General features: G+C 35.7%; 1 protein-coding gene across 1 annotated transcript in view; it reads left to right on the top strand.

The window, feature by feature from the left end:
* Positions 1 to 21,939, top strand: part of LOC136041189 (guanine nucleotide-binding protein G(s) subunit alpha-like) — a 128,920-nt gene that overhangs the window by 3,342 nt on the left and 103,639 nt on the right. Inside the window, exon 2 of the mRNA XM_065725748.1 lies at positions 6,432 to 6,504. Coding sequence (XP_065581820.1) covers positions 6,432 to 6,504 — 73 coding nt within the window. The remainder of the gene's footprint in view (positions 1 to 6,431; positions 6,505 to 21,939) is intronic.

The raw sequence follows: 21,939 nt of genomic DNA, 5'->3' as shown, positions 1-21,939 counted from the left end.
AATGATGCTCCTTCAACTATCACCAGTAAACTAATGCTCTATGCTGACGACTTGAAGCTCCTTCAACTAGCCTTGTTGTGTGAAGATCATGCCCTTACAAAAAAAATAATTTTGGACTGCATGATCAATGGACTGAGGCATGGCTTCTTAAATTTCATGTTGCTATGTGCCATGTTGCTATGTGCCATGTCATTCACTTTGGAAAATAAACCCTTGTTGTTTGTATTTTTTCTCAGGCCACCCACTTTGCTCTGTAAATACTGAGCAAGATCTTGGAGTCACTATTGATAATAAAATAAAATTTAGTACTCATACTAAGTAGGCTGCTGCTGGTCCTAGTTCAACTATGGGGTTGATTAAGCATACTCTTTTTACTTGTTCCCCTAAAGTCTTCAATCTTCTGTATAAGGGACTTGTGCATCCAAAGCTTGAAGTTGGAATGGCTCTAGCCTCCCCTTATTATAAAAAAGACACAAAAGTGTCGGAAGATATGTAGAGACATGCCACCCAAGTGATATCCAGCATGCAGGAACTCTCCTACCCTGCAAGACTAGCAAAGCTGGAACTCCCAACACTTGTATACAGGAGAAATAGTGGTGATGCTATTTTAGCCTATAAGTTAATGATGGCTAATATGCTCCCAGCATTATTTTCCACTGTGATCCTAACTCAAGAACTAGAGGTCATTTCCTGAAACTTGTTAAGCAGTCTACCCTATATAGAGTCTTTCACACTAATTCTTTTCATCAAGAAACATCAATGGTTAGAATAAACTCTCTGATGAGACTGTTACTGCTCAATCTTTGGGCATCTTCAAACAAAAATTGGATGCTGAGTGGTCCTCAATGGAGTGAAAATCCAACTGGAAGCTATTGATCAGTTTACTGAATCTGGTCACTTCAGAATATTGAAAACGACTTAAATCATGAACTCTGGGGCCCTACAAGGAGCCCAGAGTTCATGATTTAAATCCTTACATTGCTCCAAGCTGCAATTTAAGGTAATGCTACTTATTTTATTGAAAACAAATTTCTTCTGGACATCTGCCACTCTATATCTTTACCCAAACTTTTTATTCTAAAAGTAGAAACTTAAGAAATAGATAAATTCAAGGTAATTGCTTTGAATCATATTGCTTAGAATTTTTCTCTGAGAAGGATCTAAACTTGCTTAACAAGAGAATTGTCCTTTTTTGACAATTTTTAACAAACCTTTAGTCAAATAACCCTGTACAGCAAACTTTGAAAATATGATTTAGTAGGTGTATAGTTGAATCTGAGTTAGGGAGTGATAGGAAAATTTTTATCTTTTACTATACAGTAAAATAGTACAAGAACAGAAGAATAAAATACAACTTTCAAAGGAAATATACACCTTAAGAAGTTCAATGAAACTATTTTACCTTAAATTGCAGCTTGGAGCAATATAAGGATTTTTCCTTGTAGAAACTCCCAGAGTTGATAACACATGACACATAGTTGAATACATACACCTGACTAGTGGTTTGATGTTGCTGATTCGAGTGCTTCCCAGTTATACTTCCATTCTTTTTTTGACCATTCGTTGTCAAGATGGTTCTTAAAGCTGTCTGTGGTTTGGGCAGCAATGGTATCTGGCAGTAATTTGTTCCAGAGGTTGGCAACACGGTTGGTAAGAAAATGGGCGCATTGCCGCTTTGAGGAGAAATGCCTGGATAACTTCAAGTTATGTCCCCTTGTACAAGAATCCTGAGATGCCAGAGGAAGAAGACCAGGAACTGCCTTTGAATTAATAAGTTTATGAACCAGAATGGCATCACCCCATCTTCTTCTATAAACCAGAGTTGGGAGTTTCAGCTTGCATAGCCTTGTAGAGTAAGGGAGCTCATGCAGTCCACTCACCATCTTAGTGGCTCTTCTCTGGACGTCTTCAAGAATTTTAACATCTTTTTTAAAAAAGGGGGATGCAAGGAGCATGCCTGTCTCAAGCCTTGGCCAAACAAGTCCTTTGTACAAAAGGCTCAGAATTTTAGGAGAACAGGAGGAAATTGTTCTTTTTATGAGCCCTAGTGATGAGCTAGTTGATGCTGCGGCCTTCTTTGCATAAGTGCTAAATTTAAGATCATTGTCAACAATTACTCCTAGGTCACATTCTTCCAACACTGGAGAAAGGAGCTGACCATAAAGAGAGTAAGTAAAAGGAAAAAACCCAATACAGTTCAAACATGCTCAAATCATTAGAGTTGTGTTGCCAAACCCTAGAGCAATAGAAAAGTAGAATCAAGGCTAAATATGGGAAAATGTGTTTTTTTTCATGGTTAAAAAGGTTCTTTCTTTTAGCAATTTTCTGAGCCTAAGAAATTAGTAAGGAGTTATGAGCTGGAAAATATCTTTTTAGGTCATAACTTAGGCTCTGAACTCATTCTGAAAAATTTTATTCCTCTAAATCTGCTACTTTCCAAGGGGTAAAGAGCCCCTTTATCTAGAGTTTCACCAACACAACAGTATTTTAGGTGAGGAGCTTTTACCATCTTTGAAAGTATTTGAGTTTGGTAGATGTTGTTTTGAAACATAAATACTAAATTTTCTTCTGGGAAGGTGTTTTTGAAATATCTAGTTAAGCCTTCCCTCTCCAAAAGGACATCGACTTTTAGACAAAAAACTTCATGTTCTAGGATAAAGCAAACTGTTTTGATTTAGGATAAAGCAAACTGTTTTGGGCTTCATACCTTTGTTAACTTCCGTGCATAAGCTTTTCAAAATTTATGTAAAAAGTTAAAAAAAAATATAGTTTAAAATCCTGTTCAAATCATTAATTAGATTTATTATTTCAAAACCTAAGCTTAAAAAGTTGCAAACTCAAACCAAAATAGCAAAGAAGATTTGTTTGCTAAAATTAAAACATATTTAGAGGTCTATTATATACAATCTTCTAAGGCATAGAAATATGAAGTGGGATTAAAAATACTTTCACTGGCATAATTGAGGGTTTGATCTATCAATATCAACCTCTTGTCTCTCCTTTTTCTGCTCTTGTAAAATTTGAGAGATCCCATAAAAATATTGCCAGGTCTTTGAACAAAAGGCGAAATTGTGCTTAGAACTTGGCTTTTGAAATTTTCTTTCCAAAAATGGGTTTTTTAAGCCTAAGACTTCAAAAAAAAAGTGTAGATGTATATTTACTTATAGAGCTGGTTGTGCTGATATCTCTCAGCCAATCACTATTTTCAACTGTAAATACAACTATGTGATGTCTTACAATATGTATTGGAATCAAATGTGATTTTATTACAATGGTTATAAATAAATTTTTTAGTGACCTGGTGTGGTTTTATGATAAATGGTGATATGATTGGTTTCAGTACATCTACCCTATTTTATTCCACAGCTAAGGAATTAAATTTAAACTTTTATAATTTTTTTTAAAGGGGAGGAAGGGGGTAAGTAAAGTTAAAGTTTCGTCCTGGGGAAAGGGGTAAAATAATTTTTCTATGGTCCTCAGAAAAGGGTATATACTATGTTTTGTGTTTAATGTATGTTATCAATCAGACTCAGATATCAGTATTCCAGTAATCTTTTAAGACTGCCCAGTAGAGGCGAGGCTGAGATCCCAACTTTAGAACACTTTCTAGATGCAATATTGGGGTATGGAATAGTTCCTCACCCTCATAGTTTTATCCTCATAGGTCAATAACTTCCAAGTTGGCAAAGATACTGTCCTAGATTATGACCAAAGATAGTTTTTAGCTATCTAGGGGTCATAGGATAAATAATTTCTTACTTATTTTGTAGCTGGCAATGGGCTAATTTTTCAGATGTTTTATCTTTTAACAATTCTTTGTTGCTTAGCTTCTTGTCCATATTACATTAAAACTACCTTAGTACATACTCACCTTACTCTGTGCATTGTTTTTCTAGTGCTGTTTGGACTGATGAAAGTATATTGCCTAGTAAAATCACTATTCAAGTATTTTTTTTCTGAAAACTGCCTTAGGCTGATATATTGTCAATTGTTTGGTGTATGGCAATAAGCCCAAACTTGCTATGTGCAGGAAGATTAAAGTTGTAACAGAGAACTGTACATACAAAAACTCTTCTTGTTTTGGCTTATGTGCTAAATCAGTAAAAGTTGTAATTATTTGTTTTTGGATATTTTTGTTTTGCAATTTTCAGGTAGACTCAAGTTAAAACCACAATAAAAGTAGCTACGATTTTTTTTTAATTAGCTAAATTGGGGTTACTCGACGTTTCTCATAGAATAATCGTGAGATTCTTGTTTTAATAATTGTTTGTTTGCTATTAGAATGTGAATGATAGTATGTATGCTGTTACAATATGGTGCATTCGATGCACTTTCCGTTGCTCAATTAATATTGAATTTTGCATGTAAGTTCAAATCTGACAGGTGCAAAACCTCTGCCCATGAATTAAATCACTTCTAAAGGAGTAACCTTGGCACCAAGTCTATTCAGGGGAGGGTTTATGGGGGTTTGCCCCCTCCCTAAATGTATGTCCGACTTGTAAAACGAAATGCATACGTTTCCATGCATTATTGTTTCTTCTGGAAACCTTATTCCCCGAAAAATTATCCCCCTCCTGAACAGAAAATCCTAGATATAGCCCTGCTTCTCACCCATGCTGAGTAAGGGGCACTGGTATCTGCAAAACCATCAGTTTTTTCCCACACATTAAACGAAACTAAGATCTAATTTGAAATGCTTACATGTCTTAAACATAGCCAGATGCAGCCAAAAATTTAAAGTCACGCAGAGGAATTTTCCGGGATGCAGTGGGGTGGGGGGTGGTGCTGAAACCACCAAAAAGGGTTCAAGTCTATATTTTCCTAAAAAAGATCCTTTTGAAATATTAACGGGACTACCATATGTACTGGAACAAATATAAATTTCTTGATGGTGTGCAAAGAAGTTTTCTCTTTTTTTTAGGTGAGCTTGATGATTAACTATCATTAGAATGTTATGATTCTTTTTTTTTGTATGAGTACAGCTAACAATAAGACAAAGGTTGATTTTTTTTTCTGTATAATTTATCATAAAATGTTCATACTTTTGTGACTGATTCAACTGAAGTTGGGATATCAGTAACAAATTTAGTTTTGTGAAAAGCTGTAGTATATTAAGAATGTGTCAAAATTTGCAACCTTTTGCATAAACTTGTAGTTCCTATCGAAGTATTTCCAGATCCTCCCACTACCCCGCAATTTTAATCTTCTGTCCTAGTAGTACTCTTCCTGGAAAACAACCCTCAAAAATTCATATCTATACTCAGAGGAGAAATTTTTCATTCCTGAAACATTCCTCCCTACAAGAAAATTATGCAAACCTTACACCAGATTACGGGAAATAGGCGTATTTGTTTGTAAAAGGCTAAATTTAGATAAAGAAGCCCCCCTCCTACTCTGAAAAAACTTTAATACCTCCTTTCCTGATTTTTTTGCTATTTCTGCTTGTGTATGATATTTTTCAATTTCAGCTCTGATGACTTTTTAGTGTCAAAATTCATATCTGAATAAACAAGTAAACCTGATAGGCCTTGCAAAGATTTTCTATTGGATAATCCTATTAAAAACACTAAGGTATATGGTACAGTGCATATATTTAGGTTAGGAGGTAAATGGCCAAAAAGAATCAAAATTTTTGAAGACCTTGAAGACCTTGGTTTCCTCCCCAGGATGTGACCTTTTGTTCCCTCTCCATCATCTTTGTCATAAAGGGCACAGGAAGTAACCCAGGCTCAAGCTTCTTACTTAAATGAAGGGGGGGGGAGTGGGCTTTCACATTGGAGTTTTGGTCATGCTAAGTACAGATTTGAGGCTCTTTGCATCAGCTTTAGTCAAAATGCTCTCATTAATTCCTTGGAAAAATTCTTTCCCCATCAGCCTAATTAGGAGTCACCCTACAAGAGAGGAAAAGCAAAAGATCCCTGTAAGGACTGCAATTTACAGTAAAATGGAAATGTAGAAAAGGTGCCATCCAAGGTATTGAATTATCATGTTTACCTCAACTTCAATTGTTCTTGCTCCTGTTTCACCATGTGAAATATTCTCTTATTTGTTGGTTGGTTTTATCTTTGATAGTTGTTGTTTATCTTTAACTTACTTTAAGTTAAGAGAATTTTGTAGATTTTTTTTTTCATATTAACCTTAGATTATAGACATTTATTATTGGTCTTTTTAGGGTTTTGTATTAATTATGCTTTTTGTCATTGTTATAAGTCTTTTATTAAGATTATTATTATATATTTTTTTTGGAGCAAGAAATTTAATTTTCACGAATGGTTGTTTGTCGAAGGTATTTCAATAGTAAATTGTTTCATATCTTATAAATGATAAAAAATATATATATATCTTGTCGTCATCAATAATTAAAATACTGCTTTGGTAGTCTTTTACCTATCAATCTGTGTTAATATTTTTTTTTTTTTGTTTAAATTTAGGAGCTGGAGAATCTGGCAAAAGTACCATTGTTAAGCAAATGAGGATATTACATGTGGATGGATTTAGTGATGAGTAAGTCCTTGTTTAATTGATTTTGTTGTTTATTGTGGCAAAGAATGGTTTATAGGGCAATGGTTTATAGTTGTTTATAGGGCAAAGAATTGTGGCTGCCTGAATATTCTATATTATCTTGACTTAAAAATAAGAATATGTAAAATGTCTCACAATTTACCAAAAAAAGTATGAGCATATATACACTTCCAGGAAATAACATATTTTTCCCAGGACATTTCTTATTTTGTGTATGTGAAAAAAACTTCATGTATTTATTTTTTCAAATATAGCTTTATTTTCATCAGTTCATACAAGGAAACAAATAAATAAAAGATACCATACCATTCGTGAGACACAAACGAAACATATATTATATATATCACTAATTTAGGAAAACAGTCTTCCTTTTCTCCTTCTGTCTCTTTTTTTTTTGTGTGTGTTTGTGCTGTTGCATTGGTGATTTCTCTTTTCATGATATATATATTTTAAGTACCAAGGACAGTGAAATGGAAATTGATTTCTGGAATTGGTTAAATGGAAAGATATGCAACCATATGTTTATTAAAAGCTAGAATAAATTAGGAATTGAATTTCAATGAAAAAAAAACTTATGCAGTTATTGGTAGCAGCCCCCCCCCCCCCCACAAAAAGAGTATATGTGTTCTATAGTTTTGTTCTATAAATTCTTCTAAACCTGTTGGAAAAACTTAATTACCTAGCGTTTTCAATTTAAATCGACATAACTGCTTAACTATTTAATGTTTCCTAATTCATTGTTGATATCGGCTTTAGCCTGAAAAATGACCTCTCTTCAGAAGCAACGTCTACTGGAATTGTTAAGAATATTTTAAAATTTCAAAAAATTGTTCATTTCGATGGCAGCGCGGGGCCCTTTTTGACGTGGGGCCTCATTGGGTCCAATCGTTCCAATCGCCCTTTATCCAGCCTTGCCTGTCATCATTGGTCATTGATACTTGTGGCCAGTTTTGTTGCATGGCTTGTAACACTTTTTTTGACATACGGTTTGATTGCTTTAATACTAGGAGAAAAAACTCTTGTCTTGCCAGACGTTGTAAGAGCTCCACCCACACCATGGTAGAAGAACAGTGAGGCCTTTTTTTAGTTTGTCCATTTTTAGTTTCTCTTGAGCCATTTGTAAAACATGCATTTATAGCTAATCAGTAACCTCTCTAGGCTTTGAAATACGTTAGCAGCTAATTTTATTGGTCATCATTTGAATGATCATCCTGGAGGGGGGCTGATGTTATGGGCAGTTTAAGAGAAAATTTCAGTTTTCCTAGGAAACATTAATTTTTGATTCACAGGAGTAGTGACAGGGTTTTAGTTTTGAACGGGCCCTTATCCCTTCAAATCCTGACCCGCCACTTTGTTTTAAACTTCTCCAAGACGCAGGTGTTATTACTTTTCTAAGAAATATAGTTGTCTGTTATGTCATAGGGAATGTTTTCTAGAAGATGCATGTGTCAATTACAGGGCTTCCTTCAGGGGTTCAGGGCTTCAGGGCTCAACCTTCAGGGCTTCTTTACCCCAGAAGTTTGCTGAATGTTCTTTTAAAAACGCTCAAGTCCCACACCAAGTCATGATTTCCTTTTAAAAACCTTCAGGGGGCCACCCCCTCAAGGGGTATAGTCCTTACATCATCCCAGTATTTTTGTGCTTTTCCGCCATTTTGTGCTACCAAATTCATCGCCATTTTTTATGAGAAGAACAGTTATAGAGAGAGATGAATTTATGGTAAAGGTTCTCTGTTATTTTCCGGAAACACAGAATCGTCATCCACTACTTTTCTAACGATAAACCGAGTAATTCCACTGTCCCTGAAGGGGGATATAAAAACAGATATTAGAACGGAAATGTCATTAGTCTTACATAGGATATTGAAAATGTCAAATCATTCTAAATGGATTCATATATACATTTGGAAAAGGATTGGACATCTTCTTCTATACTGGTGAGTCTTTCTATATACTCCACCAACCAAATTTAACCTATTACAATTTTCTATATTAGATAAACATCTAAAGAACCCCTCCCTCCTGCTATTGCACGGTTCTCACAATGTTAGAATAACCTAATTTTCTCAAAAAATTCATTAATACGTGCTTCTAAACAAGTTGCTAAAAAGGCATAAGCTGGGCTACATCCTTAATGATAAAACCCTATTTTCTGCCATATAACTTCTTTTACATAGGCATCCTGTTGTCTACTAAGTTAAGGCATTCAGGCAGATTTTAAATAATTACCATAGGATAGGCATCAGACATACAGTTGAATAATTACTGAAAAGACTCACTTTTATACAAGTTACTTTTGTCTGTAAAATATCACCTTAAACATTTACATAAATGCATTTTATCAATGAAAGGAGTGGATAATATAATTTTACTATACTAAAAAAAGCAAGCAAGCCCCCGCCTACCCGCCTAGTTGTAACCCTGAAGTTTAGTGATTGTCTAGCTTTTTTCTTCTAGCATATTTCTCATAAAATTATGGTTTAGCTACTTTTGTGTCATTAATAAAGAATGGGTTGGGTGTGTTTAAATATTACATTTCAACGCAATTGTATAAAGCATTTATGGCTATATTGTAGCAAGAATAAAAGGAACAAAATTAATTGAAGAATTAAAAATACTTAGGTAGATGAATTCTTTACTTTTCTTTGAAAAAGTTTCTTTTATCCTTGCTGGCCGTGAAAACTGGTTTTCCAGCATTGATATACAAGGAGTGAAGTGTAATGAGTTAATTTTAAGTCGGGGATGTCTTGAAAATAAGATGTAGTTTTTCACTTCATGGAAAACTAAAATTTAGTTCCTTATTAAGGAAAAGTTGGGGCAATGTCCCCACCCGTGAATAATGCAAGGGCAAACAAAGCTTTACCTCCTACTGCGGACCCTTCAAGACCAGCGAGTTATGCAGAACCCCCTGCCCTCCACATATAAGAGGAGAATGCTACCCCTTCTCGATACCTTGTTCGATAGTTTTGAAATGTAGTTTCAAATAGTTTAAAAAAATTGTTTTTCAAAGGGAATAAATTTTTTTATTCTTTTCTAAGTCGCCAATGATGACATCGCAGCGTGGATCAAGAATCTGCTAATTGATGTCTTCAGGGAAGACGAAGAAGCAGCAATGGATGTGAATATCCCCTCACTAAGTTTTAAAGACTCTTTTTAGAACATAGAAATACCTGAAACAAAAATAGGGGACAACTTACGTGGTAATTTCTGGTCTTTAAATTTATAGCTCGTAGTGTGGGGACTATGCACCCGAAGGGTCACTTTGGAGGTGTATGTATGGTCATTAAATTCTTAACTGGTAGTGAGGTCTCAATGCATCCGAAGGGATCACTTTGCTGGTCCATGTATGATCATTACATCTCTTGGTGGTAGTGAGGTCCTTCAAGCTCGGAACGCTCACTCATAAGTAAAATGGTTTCTTTTCAGCCTAATATAAATTTTTTCAGAGGATGAAATCAAGAGTGGTTCAATGAGCTAATAAACTCTTACTATTTTCTAGTTTTGCATAGCTGCATTATCATCAAAATTACGGGCCAAGTGGAAAGTGAACGTAAGAAGGATTATAGTGCGTGGTCGAACCTGGCTAGAGTAGCTCCTTCTATCTTAGATTTAAATGGTTTTGTAACTGATCTAGGGGTTGACAAGGACCGTGAATGTGTCAACTACGAAATAACACCCATTGAGCCCGAGAAATTGCAAGCAGACCAGACAGTGCCCAGCCCCCACAGTGACCTTGAGGTGGAGGGAGCAGGACAAAGTGGTGCCGGCTCACTCCCGATTTTGCCCGATTTTTACCTTGCCGAAACCGTTTTTTGCAATATTTATGTTTTTAGAGTTGAGTTTGGACCCTTCAATACAATTACAAGTGGTAGTATCGACACGGATCCCATGGGCATAGCATAGTTTGTATGTCAGCAAGACTCGGGGCCTCCTCGAAAAATATATTCGGCAGGCGGGAAGTAGGGACACTGTGAAAGGATCTATCGCACAAAAAACATTTTTTTAAACAGTTCGTGGTAACGAACTGTAGTAAGGAGCGACCCGGGTCAATAGTAAACGAAACTCGAAAACACGGAATTATGATGCTAAAAGATACTTCAAAAGAGTCGGATTCTAAATATGTAAGTTTCAGCAAATTTAGTTTTTGTCATCAAAAGTTACGAACCTGAGAAAATTTGTATTATTTTAGAATATAGGCAGAAACACCCCCCAAAAATCATAGAATCTTAATGAAAATCACATCATCGCATTTGGCGTATCAGAGAACCCCATAGCAAAATTTTCAAGCTCCTACAAAAATGTGGAATTTCGTATTTTTGCAAGAAGACAAATCACGGGTGCGTGTTTATTTGTTTGTTTTTTTCCCCCAGGGGTCATCGTATCGACCAAGTGGTCCTAGAATGTTGCAAGAGGGCTCACTCTGACGGAAATGAAAAGTTCTAGTGCCCTTTTTAAGTGAACAAAAAATTGGTGGGCACCTAGGCCCCCTCCCACGCTCATTTTTTCCCCAAAGTCAACGGATCAAAACTTTGAGATAGCCATTTTGTTTTTCGCATAGGCGAAAACCATAATAACTATGTCTTTAGGAATGACTTACTCCCCATAATCTCCGGGAAGGGGCTGTAAGTTACAAACTTTGACCAGTATTTACATACAGTAATGGTTATTGGGAAGTTTACAGACGTTTTCAGGGATAAGTTTTTGGTTTGGGGGGTGGGGTTGAGGGGAAGGGGCTACTTGGGAGGATCTTTCCTTGGAGGAATATGTGATGGGGGAAAAATTTAATGAAAAGGGCGCAGGATTTTCTAACGTTACTATAAAAATACAATGAAAAAATAAACATGAAAACGTTTTTTTCAATTGAAAGTAAGGAGTAGCATTGAAACTTTAAACGAACAGAGATTATTACGCATATGAGGGGTTCTAAAAAAAACTTTAGCATAAAGAGCGAAGTATTTAGGAGGAGATAAATACCTCGCTCTTTATGCTAGAGTATTCTTAGTAATTCCAACTATTTATTCTACGGCCTTTCCAATTCAGGGGTCATTCTTAAACAATTGGGACAAAACTTACGATTTAGTGTAAAGAGCGAGGTATTAACGAGGGTACAAACCCTCTCGTATACATAATAAAAATATAAGAATATAAAAGTGTGTTACGTAAGTTAATTCTTAAGTTGCGTATATTTTTTACTAATAAAAACATTCGTTAAAAACTAAAAGTTCTAGTTTCATTTTTATGTAGCCGAAAAATTGGAGGGCAACTAGGCCTCCTTCCCCACCCCTTATTTCTCAAAATCGTCTGATCAAACTAAGAGAAAGTCATTTAGCCAAAAAAAAAATTAATATACAAATTTCATTTTAATAATTTGTGTACGGAGAGCCAAAATCAAACATGTATTAATTCAAAAACGTTCGGAAAAGTAAGGGGCGACAATAAAACTTAAAACGAACAGAAATTACTCCGTTTATGAAATGGGTTGTCCCCTCCGCAATCCCTCGCTCTTTACGCTAAAGTTTGACTCTGCCACAATTCTACTTTTTAAAACAATTAAAAGCTTTAGCGTAAAAAGCGAGGGATTGCGGAGGGGACAACCAATTTCATATACGGAGTAATTTCTGTTCGTTTGAAGTTTTAATGTCGCTCCTTACGTTCAGTTGAAAAAACTAATTTTTTATTTAATTTTAAAAGTTTTTATTTAAAAAGACGGGTGATGTGTGCTCGCATTATCATTTTACGGAAATGCGGACACTTCACCCGGACTTGCCTGCTTCTTAGGGTGTTCTTCTGATTGGTTGGGAAGTATTTTTAATGGGGTGGAGTCATAATGAAAATGGAAGCGGGTCATTTATTTTATTTATAGAAAATCTAGATTTAAATGTATCGAAATTTGAGAAAAATTTGTTTTAAGAGTGGGAGGAGGAAGAGGGGTGCAACATATAATGCAGATTTAAGAGGTTAGTTGTAGAGGCGTACGACAAGAGGGGGCTGTTGAGTGCTTTAAGTATTAGGTACTTGTCGCAGAGCATAAACGCTAAAATCTCTAGGTTTCTTCATTGTATGCAAACACACAATGATGATATCAGTCTGCAGTTTGAAGGGTGAAAGTTTGCAGGTGAAAAGGTGCAGTTTGAAGGGTGCCTTCAAACTTTGTGAAGGAAAATTTTGACATGAGTGTTTATAGGAACGCTGTAGAGAATAAATAAGTTTCAAGAGCTGAGGTGATGGCCATCTGCTCTTTAAAATTTAGAAACTGTGCAGTTTGAGTCGAAAAAATAGAGAGTACTACCACGCGGTCACTACTTTACTTCAGATTGAGACGTCTGTATAGTCTACTGACGGCGTCTCGGTCTTGAGAAAGCTCAATAGTTGTTGTGAGGGGTGGAGACCGATCAGTCTCCAACTTTGTAATTGTGTGTTTTCTAGTCGTTTTAGTACTTGTCTAGTAGTTTCTAGCCGTTTTTTTTTGTAATTTCTAGTCGTTTCTAGTAGTTGTGTTCTCTAGTGTTTTAATAACTAGTGTTTTTATTTATTTATTTGTCTTTGCGCAAAGTGGAATCAGTGTTTTGAAAAGTGCATAATACTTTACTATTTTTGTTTCTTATCCCGCAGCCGGCCCTCGCCACCGCAGTGGGCGCCGTACCTTCCAGATGGTCCGGCCACCGCACCCTGAGATATGCTCAAGTGTCTAACATAAATATGTTCAAGTGCTTATGTAAATATGTTTCATAGTGAATTTATTTATGTATTAAAGAAACAATGTATTCTATTTCGGACTATTTATTCAACCGATTGAAGTTAGGTTTGGTTATTTGTGTTTTGACATTGGAGGACTATGTATCACTTTAAAACGCCAGTCAGATCATTTCTTAGTGGACATTCAATGTCTGGCAAGACAACTCTTTTAACGAAATGAATTTAAAGTCATGGTGCAATGTTTTTAGAAGACCCCGAAAAATATCTACTATTGCTATAGTGTGCGGCAAGAGTCTAATGATAAAATAAAGACTATTGCACCAGACATAACATTCATATGGGGATTTGACGTGTTTAATATTATTGCCCTAAACTCCTGGCTAATTATTGATGATTCAGCTGAATCCATTAAAGAATGGTCTCAGGACATGTTGCGATTATTTGCGGTCCTGTCTCATCACGAAAAAATTTCCGTAACCGTTGTTCTCCATAATCTCTTTCATCAGAGTAAATGCATGAGAACACTTGCTTTGAATTGTACTTTATATATAATCTACAGGGTTGTTCGCTAGTAATAAACCCTGTGGTTACAGTTTTTTGGGTCTCAATCAAAACACGCCAGAAGAGTTACGTAGCCACAAATATTTTTGATGATGAAATTACTGTATATTTATACGTGAATAATAAAAAAGGTCATTGGTCGCCATCACGATATTGAAGCAGCTAGATGAAGACAAACATTTATTTTGCTTCCTAGGTAACTCAGAACTACGGCTTAGGAAAAGCTATACATAAACCTGGTATTGGCAATGAATTCATTAATATCCTATCTGAGCTATGTTTAAATTTAACTGAAAGCAACGTTCAACTGCCAGAAATGCCAGTTAACAGACAAAGCAACATCATTCGTTGTATGTTCCCTAGCTTGCAAAAAAAGGAAATACTTTAAAAGAAAGCGGCTTGTTCAACCGGGCGGTAGTTTCTTTTCATTGTTACTTCCGATAATCACGGGACTTGCAAACACTATTCTCTAGAAATGGCTAAACCTTACAAATTAACGCCAATTAAACTAGTCCTTTCACCAAAAGAACACTTTGAAGACAATCTTGATAATTGATTTTCAATGAAACAATTGCCGACGGTGAAAAGTTAATTTGCTCCAAAATGCCCTTTGACGTGTCGATAGGCATAAACACTACCGTGAAAGACCGCTCAAAATAAGCGTCATTGATCAAGCTCCATGTTCTTAACTTGTCTCGCTGAAAATGAATATGTACAGATTGACGACAAAAAGAAGGAAGTTTTAATCCATGGCAAGAGTTGCAATTTAATTTATTTGGTATCAGATTTGATTGCAAATCTTAAAAGACATGAATCATTCAATAGTCGTTCGTATAAATTTTTAAAGTCATCAATATTTCCAAAAACTCTTATTGCGAATAAACATGTTTTAAAACGATCAAGGGAATTTGGTGAAATATCAAAAGAAATGTCGTTTTCAGATAGCACACCAAGTGGGCGTGATGATTTTAAAAGGTATTAAATGAAAGCGTCTTTCCACCACATTTAGTATGCAAAAGGGAAGCGGACATTTCAAAATGGCTCAAGTTTTGTAAATAGTTTTTGAGTTATGAATACTCCCCCGCAACACTCGCTCGAGTCTTCTTCAAAATCATAGAGTTCGCGGGAATCAATTGAAAAACTAAAGCCTCTTTTCCTTGCATATATTACAAACAGATTTTTTGACTGTAGACGAGGTTCAAAGACGTCATAATAGGCCGTACACATATATTTTACTTGCAGTCAGTTTTTTCGTCGATATACATATGCTGTTCCATTGCGTTCAAATAGAGGTGGTGAAGTTGCTAGAGCCCTTGAATCTATCTTTTAACAAGATCCTTATACGAAAATACAAACAGATGGGAGAGTCAATTTGTAAATTTACATGTAAGAAAGGTTTTATTGAAATATAATACAATACTCTATCATAGTCATAGTCTTAGAAAGGTAGCATTGGCTAAATGCTTGATGAGAACAATTCGACTTTTAATCCCAAGATAATGTACATTGAAAAATACTGCTGATTTTATTCAAGATTTAGATAAAATCATGTTGATTCATACTCAACGTCCTCGTCGATATCTGTCCAATCATGGTCCTCTTGAATTTCACTACAGTAATATTAGGCATGACATTTTTCTTTAACCATATTCCAATGGAAAGATTGTGAAGAGAAAATTTAATGTTGGTGATTCACTTAAAATCTATCGAACAAGTAATATTTTTGAAAGGCGAATTACTTCCGGTCCACTGAACTTTTTAAAGTGTCAAAAGTCTGAGACACTAAACCTGTAACGTATCGTCTGCGTAATGTGAAAGATGACGAAATTTTTGGCGGTTTTCGTGATTATGAATTACAAAAATTTTTCAATAATGGGATGTAGCAAATTGGAAAGATATAAAAAAGTCCAGCTCGCAAGGGTAAGAGATAATTGTTTGTCCGTTTGCAGGGATACGACTCTTATTTTGATTCTTGGATTGCCGCTAAAGGCGTTCATTCACACTTTCCAATGATTTTGTGTGACATTCAATGTGTGACATTCAACTCCAATGTCCCATTCTGTGACGATTTGAATAAAACAAGTAATTTTTGGACAAAACTCTCCCCCGCCATCAAATTCGAGGGAAAGTTTGAAGTTGCTCTTCTTGATTGTATTCTTAAAAATACATTTGGTATCCTAGAAAGGATCGTACATTTTAGGTTCAGGCAAGACCCTTCGACTTCTCAGACGAGGGTTTGGTGGCCAATTTTGACCGATGATTTCTCCTTTGTTACCATACTCCACGAAAAATACATTAATATGCATGAACTGTGTCGAGTTATCAAGAAAAATTGCGAGTCAAAAAAGAATGTCTTCACATTCAACTATTCAGCAGAAAAGAGGAAAATTTACATTATCAATCCATTCGAGAATGAAAGAATTTTCCTCAACGAGGATTTACACGGGGTTTTCGGACTTGAATATAGTATTATTAAAGCAAAAAGAATCTTGTTATCTATGGAGACTATGCACCCGGGTTCTCATCATACAATTCTCGTCAAATAAGCCGGAAGGGTTAAAAATCGCTCTTGTCAAAGAAAAAACCAAAAGTATAACTTGTTTGATCTTCAAAGGATTTTCTCCTAGAAATGGCATATCTACCATGTAACGAATCTCATCTTTCAGTCAACTCATCCTTAAATCTGTTTTATGCGGAAATTGTTGATGTGAGTGTAAAACATTGTTACCATGAGCAGTTTTGTCCGCAACAACACTCTCTGAAAACTTACATTTTCAGATTTATTCCAGTGATAATTATTTCATAGATTTGACTTCCACATTCACAGATTTGCATGTCAAAAATCTTACAATGAAAAAGCATGTGCAGTCGAGGGGCTATCCTATGAAAATTGTGTTCTACACCATTTGTTTAGACAAACAAGTGTCTACATAAACAAAACGTTGGTGAGCACATGCAACAACCTTTCAAATTATACAAGTTATGTACAATTCATGTTGATGACTCCAGTTTCCTATAAGCTTTTAAGAGGTATGGCTATTGGATATGAACGTAAAACGGACACTGAAACTAGCAAAATACTTGGAGATACGACAACTAAAGATTTACATTTAGTTGGGATACTAAGTCATGAGATATTTAACATACCTCAATAGTTACCTCCCAATGTGGTCTGTCAGTTTTATTTTGCGAAAAGTAGTTGGCACGGCACCCAATGTAACAATCTCACCTAGGCAATACTTCATGTACGAAAAAAATTATGAGTTCTGTTGTTTTGGCAATTGAAAAATTAAGAGATAGTGGAAATAATATCAGTTTGCTCGTTCCTCGGGCAATCACGGGTCAATGACATATTGCTATGGGTACACGTACCAACATTGATTCACCATCAATGATGACATTCTTTCAAAACTTGCTTTGGCTTTTGTAAAACGTGCCAGTGTCGTTCGATTTTGCAAAAATTCTCTATAAATAGAATTCTCTACAGTAAATGGAATTGCACTCTACACTTTATCTTTTGAAATCTTACAGGACCTTATATGAGTTGACAATGCAATCCCTAGATCGTCATTCACAATTATTGGAAAATGGCAAAACCGAAGAAATGTTTGCAAAAACTCATGGTATCATTGTGTTGAATTTGTCCGGTACTCAAGATATGACCAATGTTTGGACGGGGCACAGTGCGTTTAGAGTGTACATTTGCCGAACGATTGGACGAAAATATTGCACTAATCTCGCTAAATAAATTCGAACTCTAGTAGTTACCCCTTATGGCAGTGTCCTATTAGGCTTGGCACCATGAACACAAATCAAATAATCAATGCATTCAATTTGGATTCATTCATGCCCAAATACAAATGCTATTGCATACCTTAGGATTTCCTCGACCATATTCAACGTGTTAACAATACCCTTATGATCGTTAATAGTAGCCCTTCAGTTGTAAAGATTGGCTGTGCGTATTTCAAACAGCGAAGGATATTGAATTTTTTGATCTTTTTGGCCTACTGTATGGAGCAAAGCGGAAAATCTAGTATTCAAGAATCTGAATCGAGTACAAAATTTATCAACCAAAAACTGTGGTTTTCATAAGCTGTTATATTTTAACAGTGAATTTCTTAGCATTTATAATGCAATCCTCGACTGCATTTATGACTTACTAGTTGAAAACACTCTTTCCTCTCTGTATAATTTAAATTTAAGTCCCCTCAAAGTGAAATGCTTTAAATGTTTGTAAGTTTGTTTATCAATAAAACTCTTATGTACAAAATACTGTGTCCTTTAGATTACTTTTTCCACATATTGGTAATCATCGTTAATGACAAGTGGTTCAACTTGTATTCATGTTGGCACGCCAAGTCAGGGTCACATTTCTATTATAATGTAACTTCATTTTTATAGCATCTTCGTAAAGTCAATAATACTATTCTGTTTTATATTATAAAATTCACTTGTTTCAATTTGCTTATTTGAAGCAATGTAGCACACAAAATTCTCGTATGAAGGATCACATTCTGCAACAGCCAAATAAAAGTCAGATACCAGCTACTGCAATCACGTGTTTTTCCAATTTTGCAAGGGTAAGTATTTTCCCATCGATCACATTTATCATAGTTATAAATGGAGCATAAAAAACATCTAATGTGAGTCACAAATATCTTCGAGGCAGGACATTCTTGAATTTGCATGGCACATCCTCTATGCACATAATCTACACTTTTCATTATAGTCATCAAAAATAGTACAATTCTCACAGGATGACCAGCTGCTCAATATATACAAGCATAATCGACATGGGTAAAACATTTTTTTCAATGTTGACTGTCTCACTGCTAAAAAGAAACTAACTGGGAAAATTGAAAGTCTTCTAGGAGGAGAAGCAATCGATTTGGGTCACAAATTTTTTTTAGACAGGATTTTTCGAGTTATTTCTTGTTGTCATGTAAAATAGCCGTCTAGGTAGTGGTTAAAAGCAAAATCGCAATAATGTTTTGTTTTGTTTCGATTAATATATCAATAAATTGAGTAAAATGCATCTGGGGCGCGACGTAAAAGTTTCATGCACTTGTCTAAAGACGGAGACTTGTTTCTCGTTGTATCGTTAAGCATTCTTTGAGAAAATATTTTCCTTTGAAGTTATAACTCTAAAAAATCCTCATCTAGAATCAAACATTTTTCCAATTTTGTTAGATCCCGTATGATTTTTTGTTTTTCAAATCCAAGTATTTTTAATCCTGACGCTTTCACAACCGACTCATTCCTTTTCATAGATAGATTCAGATTGTTGTCATTTAATTTATTGCATTTAATCCGTCTTCTATTCTTTGTATATGTATTATATTCTCCTTTGCTGCAAAGCATGACTGTTCTTCCGACTTGAATTTACATAATGATGTAACATATCGTGCAAACATTTCTAGGGTTATCCGGCAACCCCTTGTAATTTTTACTGCAGAATTTGACACTTTAGGTTTTATTTCGCTATTGTTAGCACCATCAATATCCAATAGAGTAAAAGCATCCATTACTAAAGAATAATATCCTTGATGTTGACACGCTGAACTTTTTTCAATACTGAAGCAACGTCAGGCAAGATCCTGTGACCCTCAACTCCAATTACATAACATGCACCCGTGTCTTGAAGAAGGTAAGAAAAGTGTCGGGATCGGGATTCGAAGGGATATGGGCCCCTTCAAAGCTGGAACCCTGTCACTTCTGACAGGAACAAAATAAAGCTGTGTCAATTGACTGAAATGAAGGGATAGGGAGTAAAAACAAATTATTCAAAATTCAAAGGGGCGGAGTTTGTTGTTTAAATTTTTTAGTGAAGATACCCCCAAAAACATTTTCAGTAAACGAGTTTCCAAAATACTTTTGGAAACAGATAAATAAATATCAGATTAAAAAATTTTTCTATTGAAAAAAATGTAAAACAGCCATATTTTAGTGCAGAGGAAGGTACTGAGGAAGGACAACCCTTCATATATGGAATAATTTTCGTTCGTTATTCAAATAATGCCGGTAAGTCTGGCTCACCCTCTTTAAAATGTAACCTGCCCCTCACGAAAAACTCCTCCTTAGAAATATCATCAGACGTAAAGTGCACCCTCCCCGTCAAATTCGCTCCAGACAGTTATATCCTCGCTGAGAATCCTTCTCCTTGTAAAATTGATTGCAGACGATTCAGCCTGAAAAATTCTCCTTAGTATTCTTTCATTTGAACAAGATTTTAATCGGTTTCTCGGTCACTCAAAAATGCCCCTTCCGCGGAAATTATTTCCCGGAAATCAAAACATGCGGAATAAAGCCCCTGGATAATTCCCCCGGAGCATCTTCACATAAAAAATTTGGCAAAGAGAATGTAAGGAAATTAAAAAAATTTCGTATAGTAATTCGGTCAAATCCCCCAAGTGTAACATTTCCTCTGGAATATTCACCCCCCAGAAGTATCCCTCCCCAAGGAATATTCTTCATATAGAAATCCACCCAAGCACAACCCCCCTCCCCCTAAAAAATGTGTATTGTGCGAAAGCAAAGGATGGCTGGCCCCCAACCCCCCATTGCACTTCCTGGCTGAAGGGCCAAGAAACGGAGAGCAGCACCGCCGGTACGGACTGTAAAGTCTAATGCCGTATCCTTTACCTTTTACCTTCCCAATAACAAATTCTATACAGAAACTACGGACGAATTTGATAACTTTCAGGCCTCTCTCCACGGACTGTGGGGGGTCGGTTTACACCTGAAGACATAATTCTTCGATCTTTCAATTATACTGAACAAAATGGTTATCTCAAAATTTTGTTCAAATAATTTTGGGAAAAAATGGGCGTGGAAGGGGGCCCAATTGCCCTCCAATCTTTTTGGTTTAAAAGGGGCACTAGAACTTTTAATTTCCGTTCGAATGCAACCTCTACTGATCATCTAGGACCATTATTTTAATGCAATCACCCCTGGAAAAAACTGTCCAATGGCAAAAATAGCAAAATTCCACATTTTAGAGATAGGAGCTTAAAACTTCTACATAAGAGATTTTGGTATGCTGAATCTGATAGTGTGATTTTCAATAAGGTTCGTTTAGTTTTTGGAGGCGTTCCCCCCCCTATTTAAAAATTCGACAAATTTTCTCTGGCTCATAACTTTTGATGGGTAACACTAAACTTGATGGGTCATATATATTGGAATCAGCATAATAAACGAATTCTTTTGATGTATCCATTAATATTAAAATTCCGTTTTGTAGTTTCGGTTACTATCGAAACCAGTCGCTCCTTACTTACAGCCACGAGCTGTTTGGCATCAGATGAACTATTTAATAGAAAGGGGCTGGTTCAAAAACAGAAGTAAGTGAATTCTTAGGCATAAGATAAAAAATAGATGAAGGGATCCTCCAAATGAAAATTTTTCGGGTGTTGGGATCTCCCTTGTTCTGCAGTGAATAGGTATGGATATACTCTATTGCTGGCAGAAGAGTGTAGCTGGGCTATTTTGCTTATGCCTCTTCAATCTGCAAAATAGTTGGTTATCTTCCCCTTTTTTTCTTCCGGGCAATCTAGAAGAGGCTCAAAAGTTGAAAGGCCCGGACTTCGTGCTATCAAACAGTTCGTGGTAACGAATTATAGTAAGGAGCGAGCCGGCTCAATAGTAACCAAAACTCTAAAAAACGGAATTTTGATACCAATAGTTACATCAAAAGAATCGCATTTTAATGCTAATTTTAAATATATAAGTTTTATAATTCATCAAGTTTAATCATACCCATAAAAAGTTACAAGCCTGAGAAAATTTGCCTCATTTTAGAAGGTAAGGGGAACCCCCCCCTAAAAGTCATAGATTCTTAATGAAAGTAACACCATCAGATTCAGCGTATCAAATTTTTTTGTTTCCCCAGGGGTGATCGTATTGAACCAGTAATCCTAGAGTGTTGCGAGAGGACTCATTAAATTAGGTTTAAAGTCTAGTGACCAAAAAATTGGAGGGCACCTAGGCCCCCTCCCACGCACAGTTTTTTCCTCTAAGTTACCGGATCAAAATTTTAAGATAACCATTCTGTTCAGCTTAGCCGAAAACCTTATAACTATGTCTTTTGGGACGACTTAATTTCCCCACAGTCCCCGGGGGAGGGACTGCAAGTTACAAACTTTGACCGTTTTTTACATAT

Source organism: Artemia franciscana, unplaced genomic scaffold (genome assembly GCF_032884065.1).
Source record: "Artemia franciscana unplaced genomic scaffold, ASM3288406v1 PGA_scaffold_1179, whole genome shotgun sequence".
Lineage (NCBI taxonomy): Eukaryota > Metazoa > Arthropoda > Branchiopoda > Anostraca > Artemiidae > Artemia > Artemia franciscana.
The sequence above is the reverse complement of the archived record's forward strand: the minus strand, read 5'-3'. Positions and strand labels throughout refer to the sequence as shown.